General features: G+C 44.6%; 1 protein-coding gene across 4 annotated transcripts in view; it reads right to left on the reverse strand.

Annotated features, from left to right (window-relative positions):
- Positions 1-24,194, reverse strand: part of PARP4 (poly(ADP-ribose) polymerase family member 4) — a 121,523-nt gene that overhangs the window by 69,035 nt on the left and 28,294 nt on the right. For all 4 annotated transcript variants that reach the window (XM_058690589.1, XM_058690585.1, XM_058690592.1 and 1 more), the window contains 7 exons: positions 23,458-23,631; positions 19,834-19,994; positions 15,871-16,008; positions 13,492-13,587; positions 9,630-9,813; positions 9,282-9,438; positions 7,714-7,838 (listed from right to left, as the gene is read on the reverse strand). In XM_058690589.1, coding sequence (XP_058546572.1) covers positions 7,714-7,838; positions 9,282-9,438; positions 9,630-9,813; positions 13,492-13,587; positions 15,871-16,008; positions 19,834-19,994; positions 23,458-23,631 — 1,035 coding nt within the window. The remainder of the gene's footprint in view (positions 1-7,713; positions 7,839-9,281; positions 9,439-9,629; positions 9,814-13,491; positions 13,588-15,870; positions 16,009-19,833; positions 19,995-23,457; positions 23,632-24,194) is intronic.

Genomic DNA, 24,194 nt, shown 5'->3' on the forward strand with positions numbered 1-24,194 from the left:
TCTTGATCTAGGCTCAGGTCATGATCTCATGGTTCATGAGATCGAACCCTTCTTCAGGCTCTGAGCTGACAGCACGGAGCCTGCTTGGGATTCTGTCTCCCTCTCTCTCTGCCCCTCCCCTGCTTGCTCTCTTTCTCTCTCAAAATAAACAAATAAAACAAAACAAAAAAGAATAAAGGTTATGAACTTATACAAAAAAGCTGTCCACAACTAGATTCACAGTAAACTGGGCTGCCCCCAGAGAAAAAATGTGCCGCACCAGAGAAAAAATTCAAGGCACATCCATTTAAAAAAGAATTTGATTTTCTCCAAATCAGCAGGTCAGCACCCTCCAGGAGACCCAGTTCTTCAAACAAAGGCCTCACCAGCTGGTGGCAGCCATCTGCTCACCAGACAGCTCCCTGGAACTGGGGACTGGCCATGGCCCAAGATAACCCCAAAGGACTGAATCCCAGAGTTTCTTGGGTGTCTGGTGACTCCAAGGCATTGTAGAAGGTCAGAGAGCACCCGGCAGAGAAGGCACGCAGATCGCTGAGCAGGAGGCTATCCGTGCTCCCGTGCACGGAACTCTCTTCATCTGTCTCTAGGATATCCAGTTTTACCAAACCCCGAGGGGCACCTACGCTCCGCCTGTGATTGATGGATAGGATCACTGTCTAACTGTCTTTTGGTTTAGGTTAATGTTTTCACCCTACTCTGTGCATGTCCTGCCTGGATCTAGTCAGCAGGTCTGTCTTCGCATGGGAGCTCCCAGGGGTCAGGCCTATGGCAGCTTCACTCTCTCTGTAATTGTATGACTGAGCACTCAGAAAGCAAGGAATATTTGATAATGATGATAAAAGTATTTTTACTAGGTCTTAGAAGAGAAATAAATACAGTGGTACTAATTTTTGACATCTTAATTTTCCTCCTTCAGATGAAACTACTATTTTAGTTTTATTACTAAACTAAAAACATTAAACTCATTCTAAGAGTCAAGTAAGTGAGCCATGAATATACAAGTCCCTGCTGCTGGGCCTCTGTTTGGATATTCAAAGTCAACCTACAGGCCGGCTGTCTAATCACAAATTAGTGGAAAATTCACTGCTAAATCAGGAGTTATTTTTTGGGCAAACTTCCCCATGGAAAAATTCTTCATCAGGTTTAAAATATCAAATGGCACAAGTTTTCTAATCCACAGTAATGTATACATGACTCTCCTTTTAACATAATCACCATTTGTTTTGTATCTACTGCTTATGAAAAAAATGCCCTACTTTACATTCATTATATTTAATCCTCACAATTTTACATATGAGGAAACTGAGGCACAAAGAAGTTAAATAATTTCCTCAAGGTCGTAGAGCTAGAATAGAATGAGCGAGGATATGAAGCTAAGTCTTTTGAACTCCGGATTCTCTGCGCTGGACCGCCGGTTGAGGAGGCTGGCCTCGCCAGTCACAATGATCTGCGTTGAAATCTGCGCTTTATCATACTGTTAACATCTCCGCACATCAGATCCCTCATCTAAACAATGGGCATAATCACAGCAGCCACCTCACAGAGTTTTGGGGAGAATTAAATACAGCCTGTGAAAAACTCAATCCAGGGCCTGACTCATAGTAAGTGGTAACCATGGGGTCACAGCTCCTACGTGGCTCCAAAGAGATTAATATATAGTAGAACATTTACGAGGAGTCCACACCGGGACAGAGACAAAGTCTATAACATTTCCCTGAACCACCTCTGGGATGAGGGTTTGGATCAGAGCGGCCGGAAGGCAGTGATCGGATGTATGCAAACTAGTACGAATATCACACACAGCACACCCGCTCCACCCGCCACACCCATTTCCCCAGTTTAAGGCGACCGTGACAGGTAATCTGATTTCCCTCTGCAGAGAGAGGAATATCCCAATACCGGACTCAGATGTTTTTATCTTCCTAAGAGGTCTTGATAGCCGTTCAGTGCAGTCTTCAGTGTTAGGAGCCCACAATGAGGTCAAATCTTAGAAAACAACCTTCACGGCACACTGGCAGTTGACCTGCATGTGTGCCCATGAGCTTGACTTTCTGTCCCATGACCTTGGGGGCACTAGCTGTGAGCTTCTGGCTGCGGCCCAGCACTGCACTTGAGCATTACCTCTCCCCCTCGCCCCTGCTACAGAAGGGGTATCACTCCCCGCTGTGCCATTGTGATTTAGAACAAGAAATATGTATTCGGTCTTCGTGCCTGTTTCTCGCACAGAGCTCCCACAGCTCTCAGCATCTCCCAAGTGAGAAGAACAATGTGGGCATCTCCATATTCATAACAAACCCCTTTCAACCACATCCGAGTTTATGTTAGAGAGGTGACTTCTGGAGGGGCGCCTGGGTGGCTCAGTCAGTTAAGTGGCTGACTTCGGCTCAGGTCATGATCTCGCAGTTCCTGAGTTAGAGCCCCGCATCAGGCTCTGTGGGACCCGGGACCAGCCTCTGAAGTGACAGCAGGGGAGGAGGGCAGTCCTGCGGGACTAACCTGTGGGACTGGACACTATTTCCAGGCAGACAGTGTCAGAACTGAGTTACTGCTTGGGGGTGTGAACACACATCTCACACTCCCTCTACTGGATCATCAGTGTTTTTCATCGTGCACTGGCTCACACACGTGCCATGATTTCTCTCATCTTCAAAGAAAAAGGAAACCAAGCTGATTCCATTTCTCTTCAGCCACGGTCTCATTTTCTCTCCTCTTTCCCCCCATTTTCTTTTGCACTCACTCTAATTAGGCTTTCACCCCCACTGCTCCATCAAAGAGGCAATTGTCAAGATTGTCGATGATCTCCTTATTGCTGAATCCAAAGGTCAAGTCTCGGCCTTGACTCTACCTGATCCGTCAGCAGCCTTTGACAGAACTATCATTCTTTCTGGAGACCCAGGCCCCCCCGGGTGTCTCACTGGCCATTGCCTCTCTGTCTCCTTTGCTGACCAGCCTCCTCTCCCAACCCACGGCATGTTGGTCTTCCCTCCCGACCTATTCTCTTGGCGATCTAAAGGGGTCACAGGACTTTAAACAGAACCTAAGTGCTGGCAACTCCCCCGGTTATGACTCCGCTGGGAAGTAACTTTTCCCTGCACTCTAGACTCAAATGCCTATCTTCCTGCTCAGCTTTTCCATCTGGACATCAGCGTCTCGTGTGATACGGCCGAGGATGGCTTCCTGATAGTCCTCCCAAGTTGCCCTCCTACCACCTTCCCCGTTTCAGTGCAAACGTGATCAGTCCTTCTAGTTGCCCAGGACAAGAACCTTGGCTTCATTCTTGACACTCGACTTTCTCTAGTGTTCACGTCCATCAGCAAATCTTACTGGTTCTACCTTCAATCCTTTGCCAGACCAAATCATTTCTTACCCACTGCCATTGTTAACCGTCATCCTTGAACGAACTGCTTGAATGGTCACCTACGTTTGGTGCTATGACATGCTCCCAGATGTTCTTTTCAGGACCAAGGCTGCTGGGAGTGTCCTCTGCTGAGTCCTTCCCCAGACGGTACTCAGCAAAAGGGGGACCGCCTCACCCGAGATTACGACCCCTCTCCACAGGCAGCCACATCCAGTGACTGATGCCTCTGTGAGCACAAAGCTTGGCACCCGGCCTCAATTCAGAATATCTCTGAGGGGCTATCCCAGCTTCGGAGCTCCCTCTGAGATCATCTGAGGACTCATATGCATCATATGCTAGAGGTGTCACGGCTCAATGTCTCCTTTTGCCACGTCCTGATTCCCTCACTCTCTTACAGGAGCACTTCCCAACAAGCTTCCTGAGAACAAATTTTTACCTGGAGTCTGTTTTCCAGACCACGTGACCTAAGATGTCTCCTAACTGACCTTCTTCATGCTGTTCTCAACATGGCAGCTAGTATGATCCTAATAAAACAGGTCAGATCATATCACTCCTCTGCCAAACATCTTCTAGTGGCTTCCATTTTGCTCAGAATTAAGGACAATAACTTGTCCTGTATCCTGACGTGAACTGACCCCCACACTACCTTTCTGACCCAATCTGCTGCCAAGCTTTCCCCTTCCACTCTGCTCTAGCCACAGTGGCCTCCTTGATGTCCCTGACCATATCAGGCTTGCTCCCACCACAGGGCCCTTGCACGTACTGTTGCCTCTACCTGGAATGAGCAACCCCCAGATGTTCACATGGTTTAGCTCCCTATTTCTTTTTTTCTTTTTGATGGATACACTTCCTTTATCAAGGATGACAACCTAAAAAAACCCCAAACCCCAAACATGTAAAAACCTGGGTGCTAGAAATACAAACTCAATTCATTCAAATTCAAACTCATCCAGACTCTGGTCACAAACCCTAGTGAGGTGCACTAGAGCACCAAGTCAGGGAGAGGGGGACATAAGTGAAGCCAAGAGAAACAGTAAGAATGGGGGGGGTTCCACACTCCCCTAGGGATCACCCTCACAAGTGGTACCTCTACCAGTGACAGTGAATACCCACCAGGCCCTAACCTTTTGACCCCCACCCCATCCCAGCCCAGGGCTTTAAACACCAGTCCCAAGTGGCTTTCCTTCCCCTGCTCCATTGTCACTTGCCCAGGCTTCCAACCTCACTCTTCTCCTCTTCCGCACCCTTCTCTGCAATTAGTAGGGGGTCAGGGTACTGTGTGAGCTGCACTGAGGCTGGGGGCCAGGGGAAGCAGGGTGGAAATGGAGTGCACAGGGCAGAAGGGCTGTCCAAGAATCCCTCTCTTCACAGGATCCCAAACTGCACGCCTGCTTCCTCTTCTGTGTCCACTCGGGTCTGAGAAAGTATCCTGTACTCATAAGCAGCTACCTGGAGAGCCGCAGGTCAGAGAAGGGGAGGGCTTGCTGGCTGGCACTGGTAGGAGGGCCGGGGGGAGGTGGTGGGCTGGCTGGGGGAGGGGGCAGTGGTGGGGAGGGCTTGCTGGCTGGCACTGGTGGGCTGGCTGGGGGGAGGTGGTGGGAGGGCTGAGGGGGGAGGTGGTGGGCTGGCTGTGGGGGGAGGTGGTGGGCTGGCTGGGGGGAGGTGGTGGGCGGGCTGGGGGGGAGGTGGTGGGCTGGCTGGGAGGGAGGTGGTGGGAGGGCTGGGAGGAGGTGGTGGGCTGGCTGGGAGGGAGGTGGTGGGAGGGCTGGGAGGAGGTGGTGGGCTGGCTGGGGGGGGAGGTCGTGGGAGGGCTGGGGGGAGGTGGTGGGAGGGCTGGGGGAAGGTGGTAGGAGGGCTGGGGGGAGAGGTGGTGGGAGGACTGAGGGGAGGTGGTGGGCTGGCTGGGGGGAGGTGGTGGGAGGGCTGAGGGGGGAGGTGGTGGGCGGGTTGGGGGGGAGGTGGTGGGAGAACTGGGGGGAGGTGGTGGGCGGGCTGAGGGGGAGGTGGTGGGAGGGCTGGGGGGGAGGTGGTGGGCTGGCTGGGAGGGAGGTGGTGGGAGGGCTGGGAGGAGGTGGTGGGCTGGCTGGGGGGGGAGGTCGTGGGAGGGCTGGGGGGAGGTGGTGGGAGGGCTGGGAGAAGGTGGTGGGAGGGCTGGGGGGAGGTGGTGGGAGGGCTGGGGGAAGGTGGTAGGAGGGCTGGGGGGAGAGGTGGTGGGAGGACTGAGGGGAGGTGGTGGGCTGGCTGGGGGGAGGTGGTGGGAGGGCTGAGGGGGGAGGTGGTGGGCTGGCTGTGGGGGGAGGTGGGCTGGCTGTGGGGGGAGGTGGTGGGCTGGCTGGGGGGAGGTGGTGGGCGGGCTGGGGGGGAGGTGGTGGGAGGACTGGGGGGGAGGTGGTGGGCTGGCTGGGGGGGAGGTGGTGGGAGAACTGGGGGGAGGTGGTGGGCTGGCTGAGGGGGAGGTGGTGGGAGGGCTGGTGGGGAGGTGGTGGGCTGGCTGGGAGGGAGGTGGTGGGAGGGCTGGGAGGAGGTGGTGGACTGGCTGGGGGGGGAGGTCGTGGGAGGGCTGGGGGAAGGTGATGGGAGGGCTGGGGGGAGGTGGTGGGAGGGCTGGGGGAAGGTGGTAGGAGGGCTGGGGGGAGAGGTGGTGGGAGGACTGAGGGGAGGTGGTGGGCTGGCTGGGGGGAGGTGGTGGGCTGGCTGTGGGGGGAGGTGGGCTGGCTGTGGGGGGAGGTGGTGGGCTGGCTGGGGGGAGGTGGTGGGAGGGCTGGGGGAAGGTGGTGGGAGGGCTGGGGGGCAGGTGGTGGGAGGGCTGGGGGGAGGTGGTGGGAGGGCTGGGGGAAGGTGGTAGGAGGGCTGGGGGGAGAGGTGGTGGGAGGACTGAGGGGAGGTGGTGGGCTGGCTGGGGGGAGGTGGTGGGAGGGCTAGGGGAAGGTGGTGGGAGGACTGGGGGTGGGGGCAGTGGTGGGGAGGGCTTGCTGGCTGGCACTGGTGGGCTGGCTGGGGGGAGGTGGTGGGAGGGCTGGGGGGGAGGTGGTGGGAAGGCTGGAGGGGAGGAGGTGGGCTGGCTGGGGGTGGGTAGCCTTGCTCGGGGAGGGGGCAGTAGTGGGGAGGGCTTGCTGGCCGCTGCTGGTGGGAGGGCTGGGGGGAGGTGGCGCGCTGGCTGGGGGTGGGGGCAGTGTGACAGCTTCTTCCTGTGGTCCAGGCTGTTGCCCAGCCCAGGCAGGCAGGCACCATACTGCCTTGGCAGGCTCATGTCCTCCTGCTACTCCCCGCCATGGGAGTTCACAGCAGACTCAGCGATGATGTTGCTGGCTGTTTTAGCAAGGGTGAGGAGCACAGGGCCCTGCTGCTCTGTGCGAGCGGAAGGCAGGTTGTGTTAGTTGGGCTCAGCTCCACTGGGGGCTTTGGAAGGAGGGCTGCTGGGGTTGGGTCACGTACCTAGTCCCCTACTTCCTACATGGCTGTACTCAGGTGTCACCTCAGTGAGGCTTTCTTTGGCCATCCTACTTACAAGTTCAAACCTCCCATCCTGTGCAGCTCCCACCTTCCCCCCGCCCCAGGCTCCCACCCTCCCTGTGGCTCCCACCCTTCCTGAGGCTCCCATCCCCCCTGCAGCTCCCCCTGCCTAGACTTTCTTCTTTAGCACCTACCACCATCTACATATGATGCACTCTGTTTATTTACAATGTTTACTGCCTATCCCCCAATAAAATGTATGCTCCATCAGGGCAGAGTTTTTCTTTTGTTCCTTGCTGCATGCCTAGAGCCTGGAACAGTCGGTATGTAGTAGGTACTCAATGAATAAACGAATTTTAGAAGTGCACATTTCAGGGTGCCTGGGTGGCTCAGTTCATTGAGCCTCTGGCTTTTGATTTCAGCTCAGGTCATGCTCTCACAGTTGTGAGATCGAGCCCTGTGTTGGGGCTCAGCGTGGAGCCTGCTTGGGCATCTCTCCCTCTCTCTCTGCCCCTCCTTCACTTGTACAAGTCTCTCTCTCTCTCTGTCTCAAAATAAATAAGCAAACATGAAAGAAAAAGAAATGCACATTTTAATTCATGCAACTATAATCAAATTGTCATTTATGACTCATATCCATTTAAAAATTTTTTTTTCAACGTTTTTTATTTATTTTTGGGACAGAGAGAGACAGAGCATGAACGGGGGAGGGGCAGAGAGAGAGGGAGACACAGAATCGTAAACAGGCTCCAGGCTCCGAGCCATCAGCCCAGAGCCCGACGCGGGGCTCGAACTCACGGACCGCGAGATCGTGACCTGGCTGAAGTCGGATGCTTAACCGACTGCGCCACCCAGGCGCCCCTCATATCCATTTAAAGTATCATAAACCCACAAAGACATACCTGGGCTACAAAGTCTATTATTCTTCCTTTGATGTGAACCTCCTCAAGAGGAACTGAATTGCCAGAGAAATCCTGAAGGCCAGACGTGATGTTGCCGAAAGGTTTGGCATCTTGTAACTGATAATCTACATATTAAAAATTATAATGTTAGCTTTTAAGACCATCCCTGCACTATCTTTGTTATCTTAATCTTTATTTCTTTCCCTTCCCCCTTCATACAGTATATTTTAGGAAAAATGGACAAGTAGCATTTTGTGATTTTCAGTAGTCAATTCTGTAAAGTAAGTGAACCCATATGAGAAAAATGGGGGCAGCATTTATAATAGACACATTAACTTTTTAATCTACAGATTCTGAGGAGTCATCTTGAAAATTTAGAATCATGTAATTACTTGAAAGACATACATTTAAACATATACACAAGCACACAAAAGTCTTAAGACTATTTAAATAAGTGTAGTTTATGCATGAATCTAGATAATGCATTCCTTGGCCTGCAATTTTGATTGGTCACTACCATTTATTGTGCCACAGAAGCATGTAAGACCAATATGAGACTGCTTAGACATTCAACCCAAGGAACACTGAATCAAACTTAAAAAAAAATATTTTTAATAAAATAAAAGCAGGGGAGGGGCAGAGGGAGAGGGAGACACAGAATCTGAAGCAGGCTCCAGGCTCTGAGCTGTCAGCACAGAGCCTGACGTGGGGCTTGAGCTCACAGACTAGGAGATCACGACCTGAGCCGAAGTCAGACGCTTAACCGACTGAGCCACCCAGACGCCCCGCTAAACCAAAGTTCTAATATAGCATATGAAAAAAAAAAAGTTCCCCTTCTATACCAGGTGGTACAAGAATACACATATAGTTAGATATGTAAATATATACTCTCTTGCCAGATATTTAATTTAACGGCTCTAGGACAGAAAACAGGAGTCATTTGCTTATATGTGAAGTCATACATTTCTGATAAAAAATAACTGGATCACAGTTGAAAATGTTAATGTGTTTTGACAGCGCTATAATAAATGTTATAAATAGTGTGGGCTCCTGATTTTCTGAGAAGCTCCCATCCTCCCGTGTATTTCTACTAAGCTGCACATTACAGCTTTCACCTGAGGCAGATACTGATCTCATACTCAACACGGAAAAGCTGAGGCTGCAGAAGCTTATGCAGCTTGTCGTATATTGCACAGCCTAGCAATCAGCAAGTCGACACTAGAACCCGGGCTTCCTGGTTCTAAAGCTGTGTCTCTTGTCTACTCCACCAACCCCCTGACGCTTCTTGCACTTGGCATCTTAAATTGCTTCCGTGGGTTTGTGGCTCTGGCCGTCTGCAGGTGTGAGAGTTCAACGCGGTATGTTAACAAAGTAAGATGTAATTTTGAGAACACCTAACCTCTCTCAAGTATCCTGGTTTTTACTTCTGCAAAGTAAAAAAGGAAATAGAATATTTATGTATGAGTTCCCAGATACAGTTACTGAACATGAACATAAATTCCTCGAAGAATAAAATGTTTGAGTTCTATAAATATCACATAAAACAGCATTCAAGAAAATTGTCTTACCTTCAACCTTTGAAAAATTTGAAAACTCAGGTCTGGATTCTTCTAATTCAGTAGTATTACAAGGATGAAAGTCCTTTATTTCATCTCCGGGTAGGCAAAATTTAATGATATATTTCAATTTAATCTGATTGGTTTTATACACAACAAATTCATCATCCTAGAACCAACAGAAATTAACAGGTATGGGGACAAATCCTTTATTGGCAAATGTTTTCAGAAAAGCAGATTTGCAGGTTTGCTAATTTAGAAAATATTGAATTCAGGCAGCCATAAATATGCAATAATTATTTAAACTTAAGCATATTCAATAAAAACAGGAGCTCTCTGCTTGTTTCTTGAAATAAATACCTCGAAGTCCGTGGTGACAGTGGCTGTTGCTCGAACCCCATGGACACTGTCATAACCTGGTGGTGCTTCCGACAAGGAGAAGTCTTTTCTGTGTAAGTCCGCACACTTTCCAAGGGCTACGTCACAGACAGCCAGGAGCCTGGTGCCATCGGTCTCTCCCGGGTGGGAGTACTTAATACCGGTACTGCGAGGGAAAGGAAGTCCGTGTTTGTGACTTACGGTTACATGGCAATAATATTTTAGTATCCATTATCCATCTCTATATGTGAAATATTGTCTCAATGACTTTGCTGGCAGGATGTTCCAGATTTTACTGCTATTAAAATATCTCTGAAGGGTCAGTTTAGAACTTTATTATTCACTTACTTGTTTCAGATGTTGCCTTTCTGTTGTGCAGGTAGTGTTCAAAGTACTTTCTTTCAGGGATGGATGCATTCCCCTGTTGCCTCAAATCTTTATTAACTACTAAAACACACACATTTTGGTACAGCAAACACCAAAGTGACGAAAGATAAGGAAAACCCCCCACCTTATTAGTTAAGAAAGAGCAGATTACTTCTGGGCACTGAAGCTCAGAGAGAACATGAAATACCAGGTAAGTAAGAACTGGTCAAAGGGAAAGACAGCACTGGTATTCTCACAAAGCCTTCTGAATCCAGATGGAGAAACAAAACTTCAAACGACATCTAAATGAGAGATTTTGTTTTGATTTTCTTCAGGACTCAGCAGCTTTAAAAAAAGCAACTTTTCTCTCTGCTCCTCCCATGCTCACTCTCTCTCTTAAATAAATAAACTTAAAAAAAAAAAAAAGCAACTCTTGTTATTAAGGAGCATAGGCTAGGACACCTTTGGAAGCAACATTTTTGGGACATATCTTTATTTTTCCAAATATCAAGACCCAAATATAAAAGTGTTGCCTGATGACCCTTTGTTCTATCCCCTCTAAGACTTGACTCCCCCCTCTTTTTTTGAGAGAGTGAGAGATCGAGAGCACGCATGTGCACAAGTGGGAAGGGGCAGAGGGTGAGGGAGAGAGAGTCTCAAGCAAGCTCCACGCTCAGTGGGGAGCCTGACATGGGGCTCAATCCCACGACTGCAAGATCATGACCCAAGCAGAAATCAGAGTCAGACACCCAGCTGACTGAGCCACCCAAGCTCCCTAAGACTTACTCCCTTTTATTTAAAAAAAATTTTTATATATTAACAATACTTTATTTTTAAGTAATCTCTACACCCAATGCGGGGCTCGAACTTTCAACCCAGAGATCAAGAGCCACGTGCTCTACTGACTGTGCCTTCCAGGTGCCCCAAGACCTGTCCCCTTAAAAAAAAATAATCAATTTCCCCCATTTCTCCTAAAACTTGTTTCCCTGTGACTGCTGAGCCTGTGACCCTTGACTTTACCTCCGCTTCCTCCCTCTCCATCCCCCACCTTTCTCAATGGCTGCCTCTATCTGCTTGCTTGTCCATCACCCTTCAGCCTGTTGCAGTTTGGCTCAACTGAAACCACTCTGTCCAAAGTCACCAAGGACTTCCATTTGGTTAAATTCAAAGGAATCCCAATTTGTTAAAAAAAAAAATCTTAACATTAAAAAAATTTTACTTTGAAAGATTTGTACAGAGGAAAGAGCATTTATACTATAAGTGTTAAGTTTCAAGAACAATGATAAGACAGACAACCACATAGCTCCTGCGAAGCTTAAGAAACAGAAAAGAACAGGAGCGCCTGGGTGCCTCAGTCGGTTAAGCACCTGACCTTGGCTCAGGTCATGATCTCACGGTTAGTGAGTTCAAGCCCTGCATCGGTCTCTCTGCTGTCAGCATGAGCCAGCTTTGGACCCACTGTCTCTCTCTCTCTCTCTCTACCCCTGTTCTGCAAATGTATGCATGTGTGCCCACTGTCTCTCAACAATAAATAAACACTAAAAAAAAAAAGAAAAGAAACGGAAAAGAACATCATCAATATTTCTACGTTGCCCTGTGGCATTCCCTTCCCTGCCACCCAGAGGGTAATCTCATCGCTATCTTGTGTTTATGTGTATATTATTTTTTCTTTCTTTTACAGTATTGATGCATAGATATGTGTCCCTCAACAGTATGCTTAGTTTTGCTTGTTTTCAAACTCTGCGTACATATAGAATCATAGAGCAATTATTTGCTCCACGTTACCTTCCTAAGACGCCTCCATTTGGCACGTGTGCTGTAGTACACGTGTCTCAACTGCCATATAGGACTCCATGTAGGCCGACACCAAAATTTTTGGATCCATTCCACTCTTACTGGACATCTGCATCATTTCCAGTGATCTTAGTTTTCTTGGCCATTTGTGTACATGTCTCCTGGTCTATGTAGACTCACTAGGGAAGTGATTCTCAACTCAGGCTGAATCATCCAGGGAGCTTAAAAACCTCACCCCTAGACATCCTGATTTAACTGATCTGGGGTGAAATCAGCACCAGTGGTGTTTAAAAGCGCCTCCAGGTGGGGAGGTGGGTGGGGCGATGGGTGAAATAGGTGATGGGGATTAAGGAGGGCACTTGTGATGAGTACTGGGTGTTGCACAGACGTGTTGGATCACTAACCTGTACACCTGAAACAAACATTACACTGTGTTAACTGGCTGGAATTTGAATGAAAACTTTAAAAGAAAGTCCTTCAAGTAAAAAACATAAAAAGATAAAAATAAAAGCTCCAGGTGATTTGAATGTGTAGCCAGGATTGAGAACCGCTGCTTCCTGGTTCCTAGTCCAATCTATAGGATTCCTAAGTCACACCATTAACTATGCTCTTCAACTACAGCAGATGATGCCAACATTTTCTCAAGAGGGCTTATCAGTTTATTGACAGTGTCTGAGAGTTCAGACTGTTCTAGAGACTTACCAACACCTAGAGTTGTTGCTTTTGTTTTTTTTTTTTGCTGATAGGTATTAAATGGTATATGATAGATGAATGCATATTCTTGATTAGTAACCTTTTCAAATGACATTGTCCATGTGTTTCCTCTTCTATTAGGTTCCTACTCATGTCTTTTGTCCATTTGCTTTTTGGGTTATTTTTTTCTTATGGATTTCCATGGGAATTCCTGAAATATCCTGGATAATTAATTATCCTGGCCTGGCCTGAACCCAGGGTTCATCATTTAACTAGGTCTGTGACTTTATGCAAGTTACTTAACCTCCATCAGTCTGTTTCCTTGTCACGAAATGATGTCACAATACCACCTGTGAGGTTTATAGACAATGTACGTGAAGCACTAGTCCGGTGCCTTGCACAGGGCAGATGTTTAATACCCTGTGGCTATTGTGGGGATAGATTTAAATATTAACAAGGATATTGAAGATGAAATATTATTCTATACACATAGAGTTCATTTACAATAGATAAGACACAACTTAAGTTGTGTAAATGGTAAGTTGTGTATATAATGTGTATAAGCACATGAGAGGTCATGTGCTATAGAAGTTAAGATCACTGGTCCTGGAGAAAGACAAAATGCTATGTGATCTTGGGCAAGATACCCTCACTGTCCCTCAGTGTTCTCATCTGTGATATGGGATAATAATAGAACTGACCTAAGAGGGTTGTTGTAAGGATTAAGCAGGTAAATATATGTAAAGACTCTCAGGATAGTAAAATCAAGGTGATTTAAAATAAAATTTTCCCAAATATCCACCACAAAAGACATATTTCTATGGTATACTGAGAAAACTGGTTGCTTTCACCGATATGTTTCTTGGATGAGAAATCCCTTACAAAGGAAAGATGGAGGAAACCACATAGCAACTACTTGGGTATAAATCCTTGGTGATGGGTGTGAGTAACATGGTTAAGACATCATGTATAGTATATGTAATATACTAACCTGAGTGAATCGCTGAAATATATCCCACTCCCAAGATTTCCAGTGTCTGTTCTCTTTGTGCCACGATCTTCAACTACTTTGGGTAAAAGCAACCCACTAAAAAGAAAAGGACATTAAAATGATTTACTAAAAGAAAGGGTATTTTTAATTATAGGGTCATAATTCTAGCAAAGACAGGTACTATTCAAGGAGGACATTATGCTAAGTGAAATATAAAGATAAGATAGAAGATAAGATAAGATAGAAGAAGAAAGATAAATACTGCATAACCTCACGTATATGTGGAATCTAGAAAAGTCGAACTCAGAACCAGAGTGCAGAATGGTGGTTTCTAGGAGGTGGGGGTTGGGGAAAATGGGGAGTTGTTGGCTTAAGAGTATAAACTTTCAGTTCTAAGATAAAGAATAAAAATAAATTATCTTTGCTAAGAGTAGACCTTATGTTCTCACCACAAGAAAAAAAGATAACTATATGAAGTGATGGATGTGTTAACTTGATTGTGATAATCATTTCACAATGTACATGTACATGAAATCATCATGTTATGCATTTAAAAAATCCCCTTGTACAACCTAAATATATACAATTATCATTTGTCAATCACACCTTAATAAAGCTGGAAAAAAGACACCAATTAAAAAGACAATAAATAAATAAAGAGCATGAAATGAAAAGAAAAATGTATTTCAAAGTAATCTCACAGAAGGATTTCTAGGTGCTATTCACATGACCCAATCTATGGTCAGTTTCTCATCCCTGTCTTGACCAGCCTGGAGGTGCTGGGCATTCTTCCTGCCTTGGGTCAGGGTTCTGACTCCAACCTGCCAATGTGGAGCACTCAACAGAACCATGTTTAGGCCCAATGCTGACTGCGTTTCTCCCTGGCTCAAGAACTTACACATATCCTACAGGCCTTCTAGCATTGCTAAGAACTCTCTGCAATCAAAGTTAAACCCTGTTGTCTCTGAGAAGGTGGGTAAAGGGAGACTTCTGCGTTTATTACATGAACATCTCCAGTTTGAATTTTGTGTTATGAAATGTAATTACCTTTGTAAAGTGGTTTTTGGGTTTTAGTCCTACTTAAAGAGTATTAAAAAAACTGTCCTATTTTTCAATTAGTACCTTTATATTTTCATTTTTCATTTTTCAATCTTTGCTCCATGTGGAGTTTATCTACGTGTGAGGAATGAGGTAAGGATCCAACTTTGTATTTTGCCAGGTACTAATCTGTCCCAATACATAGAATTGAAGAAATTATCTTTCTTCCACAGAAATAAAAGCTACTTTTATCATGTACTAAACCCTCTATGTTTTTGCATTTACTTTTGGATTCTTTATTCTGTAGAATCATCTTTTTGGGCACACCTCACTGTTTTAATGAACACAGTTTTATAACATGTTTTTAGTGTCTGGTTAATTCTTCCTCATTAATCTTCTTTTTCAAAATTACTCTGGCAAAGTCAAATTTAAAAAAAAATATGTGTTGGGGTGCCTGGGTGGCTCAGTTGGTTAAGCGTCCGACTTCGGCTCAGGTCATGATCTCACGGTCCGTGAGTTCGAGCCCCGCGTCGGGCTCTGTGCTGACCGCTCAGAGCCTGGAGCCTGTTTCAGATTCTGTGTCTCCGTCTCTCTGTGACCCTCCCCCATTCATGCTCTGTCTCTCTCTGTCTCAAAAATAAATAAACGTTAAAAAAAAAAATTAAAAGAAAAATATGTGCAGTATAATCAGCTTTTTATTTCTTAAAAAAACATCTTGTTAGCACTTTTATTGTGATAGCTCTAAATTTATAGGTTAATTTAAGGAAACTTGGCATCCTTCCGATTAATGTAAGTGTCTTTTGGGTCCTTCAACAGCAGTTGAACGTTTTTTCTAGATGTATCCTGTATATTTCCTTTTATATTTCCTCTTAGGTATTTAGTTAAGGACCCAGATGTAATCATATTCTCCCCTGCTCTCTGTGACTGCAGTTTGGCTTTAATATTAAGTGATTATTCAAAGCAAACAGAAATTAGAGTTACATTTTGAATAGATAACTCATAGCATCTAGGTACTCTAATTTGTAGACCCTTCTCTTTAAGTATTGGACATTCCCAAATTAGACACACAGAAGAGCCATGAAATAGAGAATCTCCTTTCTTCATATGATACTGTCTTCAAGAAGTAATTCATACCCATGTACTACACTTTAAAATACATATAATAATAAATAATTTAAATTATATTTAATTATAATTTAAAGGGCTCAGTTTTCTCTGGAATGCAGTAAGCTGGTTTTAACTGAAGAGACCCAGGTAGGGTATAAAAAAAGTAGGAAAAAGGGTAAAACACTTCGTTCGTGAGGCTGAAACATTTGGAAAATAAAGATGGTGTCCTCTTACCGGGATAGGATCCCTACAAAGCTTTGTACGGGAGATCCATGCAGTAAGGGCTTCACATTGCCAAGCTGGCTCAAAAACTCTGTGGCTTCATTCACTCTGCCAACTCTAAATATCTGCAAGATGTCTACTGGACCTGTACTGTAAAAAGCAGAAGAAAAATCTTGAGACTGTACAATCGAAAGTAAAATAAAAAATCATTATTAGCAGGAGAAAACCCAAAACAGCCCAAACGTCCATTATTATGGAATGGATTCTGTGAGTCACAACATAACATTTCTTGCAAATACTATGTAGCCATTAAAAAAAAATCATACTCTTAAAAAATAAATAAGTATATGAAGTAAGACTTGTTGTAAAATGAATTTTAAAAATAGGTTACAAAACTTTATGGATGGTATGATCCCAAACTTTTTCAAATATATAACATATAGAATAAATAGCTTGAATTCATTGCACTCAATCATTCACAAATACACTCTGTGCTGAGTGTTCTGCCAGGCACTAGAAGTGAGATAGCACGGTCTCTGGCTTCATGGGGCTTACATCCTAATAGCGAGACAAAAATGAAAAGTTAACAAATAACTGATTTTTTTTTTTTTTTAATTTTTTTTTTTTTCAACGTTTTTTATTTATTTTTTTGGGACAGAGAGAGACAGAGCATGAACGGGGAGGGGCAGAGAGAGAGGGAGACACAGAATCGGAAACAGGCTCCAGGCTCCGAGCCATCAGCCCAGAGCCTGACGCGGGGCTCGAACTCACGGACCGTGAGATCGTGACCTGGCTGAAGTCGGACGCTTAACCGACTGCGCCATCCAGGCGCCCCAACAAATAACTGATTTTAAGTTCTACTCTACCAGGTTCAGAGACAGGATAGTCAAGAAAGGCCTATCCTTGAAGGTGATATTTACTGCAACATGGCATAATACAGTGTGTATTCTAAGACTTAACTGGTTGTTATGGGAAACTTAATTGGATGTGGCAGGAGCGGGAAGAACGTCAGGAAGGAGATGAGACAACGGTGTCTGGACTGAAGGTGGCAGCAGTGTGAACGAAAGAAGCCAATGGATTACAGACATTTTGGAGGCAGAAGTGACAGGAATGGAGATGTGGGATGAGGGACAGTTGACAATGGCTCTGGGTGGGTGACTAGATGGGGAGGCATGGGGAAAGACTGGGCACTACGGAGAGACGGAGTTGTGGGGTGGAGGGGGTAGGAGAGTCTATCCAGTATGTCTTCCCAACTCCATGTTTCTTGGTGTCACATTGGTAGCCTGAGGTTAGCTATGGTGGGAGCATTTTTATACCACAGAAATCAGCAGTTGTTACAAGTCAGGACTTTTATTTCAGAGAGCTGGCTTACCAACACACCACTAGGTGAGGAGAAGAATCAATAATTCAATTTGGGATATATTTATTCTACACCAAAATGTTAACAGTGGTCATGTTATCTCTGGGTTATCTCTGGGTGGTGAGATTTTGGGTGATCTTTAATTTTCTTCATGTTTTCACATATTGTCTAAACTTTCAGCAAAGAACATGAATTTTATAACTAGAAAAAATGAATATGAAAAAATCATCATTAGTGAAATGAAATGGAGAAAATCTTCTTCTCCTTCTCCTGCTTCTGCTTATTCTTTTCCTTCTTCTTCTGCTCCTTCTGCTTGTGCTTCTTAACAGCAGCAGAATCTCTCCACACAGAGAGGTCCACTTTTGTTGTATGACATTACTAGGGTGCGAGGTGAGATCTCTAAGGGCTTGAGTTACATTAGATGACTGAACTGCACCCCCCTCCCCAGGGCTTGAAGACATGGCTCTTCCTTCTCTTTGACTCCCTGGAGAAAGTCAGTTACTCCCCTCCTGATTCTGCCTTCATTGTTAGTAGTTTCTAATTTAGTATTAGATCCTAGCAGATATCTAGGGGTGGGTCAAAAGTCAAATCAAAAGAAGTAAAAGTAATTTGATTATATATAAAAGCAAAATCTGGAAAAGATCTAAAGGAAAGGATTTTTTTAACTGATGTAAAAGTCACATAACACAAAACTAACCCTTTTGAAGTATACCGTTCCGTAATAATTAGCATATTAAAATGTGCAGCCACCGCTTCTACTTAAACATTTCAGCACTCCAGAAGAACAGCCCGCACCCATTTAGCAGTCGGTCCCCATTCTTTCCTCTCCTGGAGCCTGGCAATCTGCTTTCTGTCTCCATGGATTCGATTTGTCTCTTCCAGATATTGCATATACATGAAATCATACAATATGTGGTCTTTCATGTCTGGCTTCTTTCACTTAGCATAATGCTTTTGAGACTCACCCATCTTGTAATATGTATTAGTACCTCACTCATTTTTGGTGATTAACATTCCATTATGTGTACATACCACGTTTTGCTAATCCATTCAACCACTGATGGACATTTGGGTTGTTTCCACCGTTGGGCTATCGTGAATAGCACTGCTATGAACATTCATGTATCCGTATCTGCTTGAGTACTTGTTTCCACTTCTTTGGGGTATCTAACGAGGACTGGAATCGCTGGGGCAGACAGTAATTCTGTGCTGAATTTGTTGAGGAACCGCCAAACAGCGGCTGCACAATTTTATGGGAGTTCCAATTTCCCGGCATCCTCACCAACACTATGATTACCCATATTTTCATTTTCTCAAAAAAAAAAAAAAAATATACAGCCATCTTGGTGGGTGTGAAGTAACGCTAGTAATGGCATTTGAGGGCAACTGATCAAGGAAGGCAGAACACCGTTTTAGACAGGTCTGAATTAGTCCATAAGGGGGGTGCTTCTAGCTAGCTGCCGGAAAACCAGTTCTCAAAGCAATAGCAAAACCCACACAGGACCCCGATTTGTGGCATTTGCTGGTTTCTATGGTATAAATCCTCCCACCACAGCCGATGTCAAGTTACTAATGGTATTCAGCTCACAAAATTCCTAAAAATGTAACAAATGGCCCCCGTGGTTTGGCTCCAAGCAGTGTGTGAGGCTGATTAAGGCTAACCTGGCCCATTGTACCTAATGAGAGCTGAGATGCCAGAAACACCCAGAAGAAAGACTTCAGGCAGAGGAGTGCTGGGAAGTTACATTAGTGGGCTGAGTGACCAATCCAATGGAAGTCAGTCCCACCCTTAAGAATAATCCATCAAATTAGTTTCTGAACCTTGAAACTGGGTCCAGGCTCTCAGAGGAAACTGACACCCAGTGAAGGCTGGTCTGAGAGGCTGATCCAGCCTCCTGTTGCTCCTGCTGCTGTCCTGGCTTGTAGAACACACGTGAGCACAAGAAACAGGGAGTCTCACCATCAGTGAGGAAACAGATAACGGATGTGACTGACGGTTAGGGGTGCCATATCTCTGGCCATGTTTTCCAGATTTTCAACTGAGTGTTTTCATGCCATTGAGTGGGCGTCTTAGAAGCTACCATGCACACAGCTGCATTTTAAAATCTTAATTTAAATGGGTTTTCCTATATAACACCCTTCAAAACACAAAAAAGCCTTGTGATTTAAAATTTTTAAATTTAATTCTCAGCAAGATTAGGTAAGCTTGAACTCAGAGTGAATGGGGAGAGTTTTCAAGCATAGAATACTGTCCCAAGTTATATTATAAACACTGAAGAAAGAAATTTGTCATCACAATATAGTTACCTTGTTATAGAGGATTAAATCATACCGGTAATTGTGGAGAGTAGCTTTTTTTTTTGGGGGGGGGGAGGGAGCATGCCCGCATGCATGTGGGGGGTGGGGAGAGGGAGAAAGAGAGAATCTTAAGCAGGCTCCGCCCTCTCAGTGTGGAGCCCAACTGCAGGGGGCTTGAACTCAGGAGCCATGAGATCATGACCTAAGCAAAAATCAAGCGTCTGAGCCACCTAGGCACCCCTGGACAGTAGCTTTTTAACAGAATCTGAAATAGTATTACATAATAACAGATCCTAAGACATTTCCTTTATGCATACCTGTGATTATTCTGTAAAACCTCTTTTCTAACTCTGAAAAATTCTTCAGTGTTCTGTTCAACATGCTCAATTTTGCATCTCAAAGCTCGGTATTTGGCAAGAGAAGGCGGGTTGGGTCTGGACACATTAGTTTCACAGACATTAACCATGTCTCTTATTAGCTGTAGATGGAAATGATGTAAGACGTTAGAATCACTACATATCAAAATATTTATAGCACATTACACTTTCTCAAAAAGACTGGAAAAATAAGGTTTTATTTCCCCAAAGCTTTTTTTCTTCCAAAGGTTTTACTTTTAAGTAATGTCTGCACCCAATGTGGGGCTTGAACTCAAAACCCAGAGAGATCAAGAGTCACATGTTCCACCAACTGAGCCAGCCAGGTGCCCCTCCCCAAAGCTTTTGATCAATATTTTGATCAATATGTAAGTGGAACATTAAAGGTAATACCTTTAGTATGTATTGTGCCCTCAGTGATAGCATAATATACAATAATAATAATAGTGTACTTTAGGACAGCACATCATTGTTGATAAAGTGTTTTCAGGTACACTGTTCCTTTAATCCACACTGTTACACTGGTCTTATTAGATCTTATTATCCTCACTGGATAGATGGGGACAATGAGGCTCTGAGAAGCTGAATTAATTGCTCATGACTCCACAGCAGAGAGGGGATAGTGACTAAATAGGAACTCAGATCATCAGGACTCAAGTCCAATTCTGTTACCAAAAAATTCATTAAACATGTTCTCTATGCCAGGCTGGTATTAGGTTTGAAAGACACAAAAATGATGAAGAAACAGGTGTCTTCCCTGAAAGGGAACCCTGGTATACTTAGTATACTCATAGGTCATGGAGCTTGGAGGAGGGAACACAGCTCCTGGATAATCTGAATTACGTTTATACAGGAATGTATTGCTTTCACCATCTTTGAGGCTAAGGAGACATTGACAGGGGAGCCCTATTCACTCTACTTGCCATGCATCCTTATGACCTTGGCGTGGCGAGGGGCTAATTTCAATTCAAATACACCAGCCAGAAAAGAAGAGACTGATGAATTTTTCTATATAAAAGTCAAAAATTTCTGTGTGGTGAAATAGAACACATCAACCATCACCCCAATTCACCATAAGCAAAGTAAAGAACAAAGTAAAACGAAACAAATAAACTGTAGCAAATATTTGTAACTCATCCCAGACTAAGCTCCCTAACTTCTTAAGATGTCCTAAAAATCATGGAAAAATATCAAGATCCAAAAGAAAAAGAGGCAAAGGTCATGAATTGGCAGTTCACAGAAAAAGACACACAAACGTCCCCTAAATACAAATCCTGGAACTGAGAAGTCATTTCTCATCCACAAAATTGGTAAAATCTATAAAAGTTTGACAAATACACTTGTGGTAAAACTACAGGAAATAGAAACTCTCATTCACTGATGATGGGTGGGCAAACAGTAGAACCTTTATGAGGGAATCGGACAAAATCTATCACAATTACAGATGCATTCACCCTGTAAGCTAGCACTTCTATTCCTGGGACATGTCTCAGGGACACTCCTCTGAAGGTACGAAATGACAAATACAAAAGCGTATTCACTGTGGCACTGTTTGTAGTAGCAAAGTCCGGAAACAATCCACAATGTGGTGAGTGAAGATGCTCTCTATGTACAGGATATGTTAAGTGGGGAAAGCGGGCGCAGAGCAGCAAAGACGGCATATGACTTTTTATGTAAAAAAAGGAGAAGAGGAATAAGTATATACGTGAATATTTACAGTTTTGTGCATAAAGAAACTGCAAAGACAAACGAATTAGTAAAAATCGTTATCTATCGAGTTGGGGAGTTGCAATGGGTGGAGGGGACAGGGTAGAACAGAGACTACTCTGAGTATTCCTTGTAAATATAATTTTGACCGGGCACCTGGGAGTCTCAGTAGGTTAAGCATCTGACTCTTGATTTTGGCTCAGGTCATGAGCCCGGCATCGGGCTCTGGGCTGACATCGCTGAGCCTTCTTGGGATTCTGTCTCCCTCTCTCTCTGCCCCTCCTCTGCTCTCTCTCTCTCTCTCAAAATAAATAAACTTTAAAAAATATATAATTTTGACTTTTGAATAATGCAGATGCATCACCTACTGAAAATATATAAAAGTTAAATGAAAAAGCATTTGGATGGGCATCCCAGACACCTGCTCAATACGAAAACCAGCCACTGAGGTTCTTTCTTCTGGTTAGGCAAATCATGAAACTTTAAATTTGGAAGACTCCTTTCTCATCCTGCGGACTGGTTCATCTCATCTGTTGGTTCTTCACTTATTTTGGACTGCAGGGGGTAGGGGGAGCCTCTTCTAAGAGATAAGAAAAGAAATACTCTGGATGGGATGCTAGGAAGCACTGTAGCTGAAAGGTGATGTAAGGGGAGCCAGGTGGAGAAGGGAGCACAGAGATGGGAAGAAGCTGGCCCCTGATGATAATGCTACCTTTGAGCGACTGGACCAGACCAGCCGTCACCCTACAGCTGGCTTCCTGTTATACAGGGGGGTAAGTATCCTCATTGTTCAAGGCAATTACAGCTTTCTGTTTCTTTTACAAACACAATCCCAACTCATCTCCTTGAGATAGGGAAACTGAAGGACTCCATAAAAATCTGCTTTTTACTCCTTTTCCTGCTTCTATTCTTGTTAGGACCCCCACTTTACACACAGGTCAGAATGCAAATAGTGCATGTCCTCCTTGTATGGGACCAGGAGTTAAGGATTTCTGTAGAAGAGATAATACCTAAGGAAGGACCAGGTGAGAAGACCTGAGAAGCCAGTATGTGCGCATTCCAGATCACCAGAGTTACATATCTCACACAACCCTCCTGGCTCCAAGGAACATCACCTAAGCCCCCACTTTGTTTTGAGCAGTTCCTGCATGCCTGAGAGCACATGTACACCAGACCACGACCCTCCACAGAAACCCCAGACCTCAGGCAAAGATAAGGTTCCCTCTCCCAGACACTGCCTGTACCTGCACTCTCTCTCCCTTCAGTAACCTCTGCTTTCACCTCCCGCTGGCCCACCTTTGATTTCTATCCTGCAATTTCTTTCTTTTTTAAGTTTTTAAAATGTTTATCTTTGAGAGAGAGAGAGAGACATGGAGAGTAAGTGGGGGAAGGGCAGAGAGGGAGACAGAATCAGAAGTAGGCTCCAGGCTCTGAGCTGCCAGCACAGAACCTGATGCAGGGCTCGAATCCATGAACAGCGAGTTCATGACCCGAGCCGAAGTTGGACGCTTAACTGACTGAGCCATCCAGGCACCCCATCAATCCCACTGATTTCTATCCTGTGAGCAGCCAGGAAGCCGCTCTGGGTCCTCAGACCTGGCCGGCCAGCATCATCCTAATGTAGAAAATTACTTTACCGTGCAGCAATTCTAAACATATCTGCCTTTGTACTAGTATTCCAACACATTCATGTTTGGGAACATGGTTCAGATAACTTCCATAAGGATCCAAAGCATTCTAAAATGACTCAGCATTTATTTTTGAGCCAACTTTTGTGATTCAGTGCTATCTTATTAATCAGATTTGAAAAGATTCTTACCCAACATATTTTAAATTGAATTCTGTATTTCAGAGATTTACCTGGCAGAGGTCCTCTTTCTTAGCTAATAGTCTCAGGTTCACTTCTTCGGTTGCTGTGCCTCTGTGAGGCATTAATCTGTAGAACTCGGTCATCATATTTTGCAATTGTTCTTCTGTTTCTCCATTTTTCAGGGCTGCCTTTACTAGAAGGAGAACTCCCTCTGCCTTGCTCACCTTTAAGTGGACAACAATATACTCTTATTAAAATTGAATCTTTACAATCAAAGAGAAAGTGAAGGGACATGCATAAAAATACCTAAAATAGTTGTTAGATATGTCATAACTATTAGTTTTCTACTGGACACCAGCCATAAAACAAATGCCACGTTTATGGGAGATGTATCTCAGCTGTGACAATGATGCCATGAGAAGGTTTCCAAAAATGGGCTCAGCTTAACTAAAGGAAAGAACCAGAGCCTTAAATATCTGTATCTGTGTATCTATATCTATACCTGCATCTACATCTGTATCTATAGCTACAACTGCATCCACAGCTATGTCTATATTCACAGAGAGAGGAATTCTAGCACAACCATAGGAGATGTGCTTTTCACACAAGAAATTTAGAAAGATTTTAGAAAGAAATTTAGAAATTTAGAAAGAATCAAAGTAAGAACAAAATCCAGCAGAATGTATTTCTAATTACACAAGTGCATTTTGAGCCTTGTGCCAGGAAACCTTTTTCTCCCTGAAATAAATTAGTTTAGTTCCACAGAAGAAGACTGTACTATTTTACT

The sequence above is a fragment of the Neofelis nebulosa genome, chromosome 1 (genome assembly GCF_028018385.1).
Source record: "Neofelis nebulosa isolate mNeoNeb1 chromosome 1, mNeoNeb1.pri, whole genome shotgun sequence".
NCBI lineage: Eukaryota > Metazoa > Chordata > Mammalia > Carnivora > Felidae > Neofelis > Neofelis nebulosa.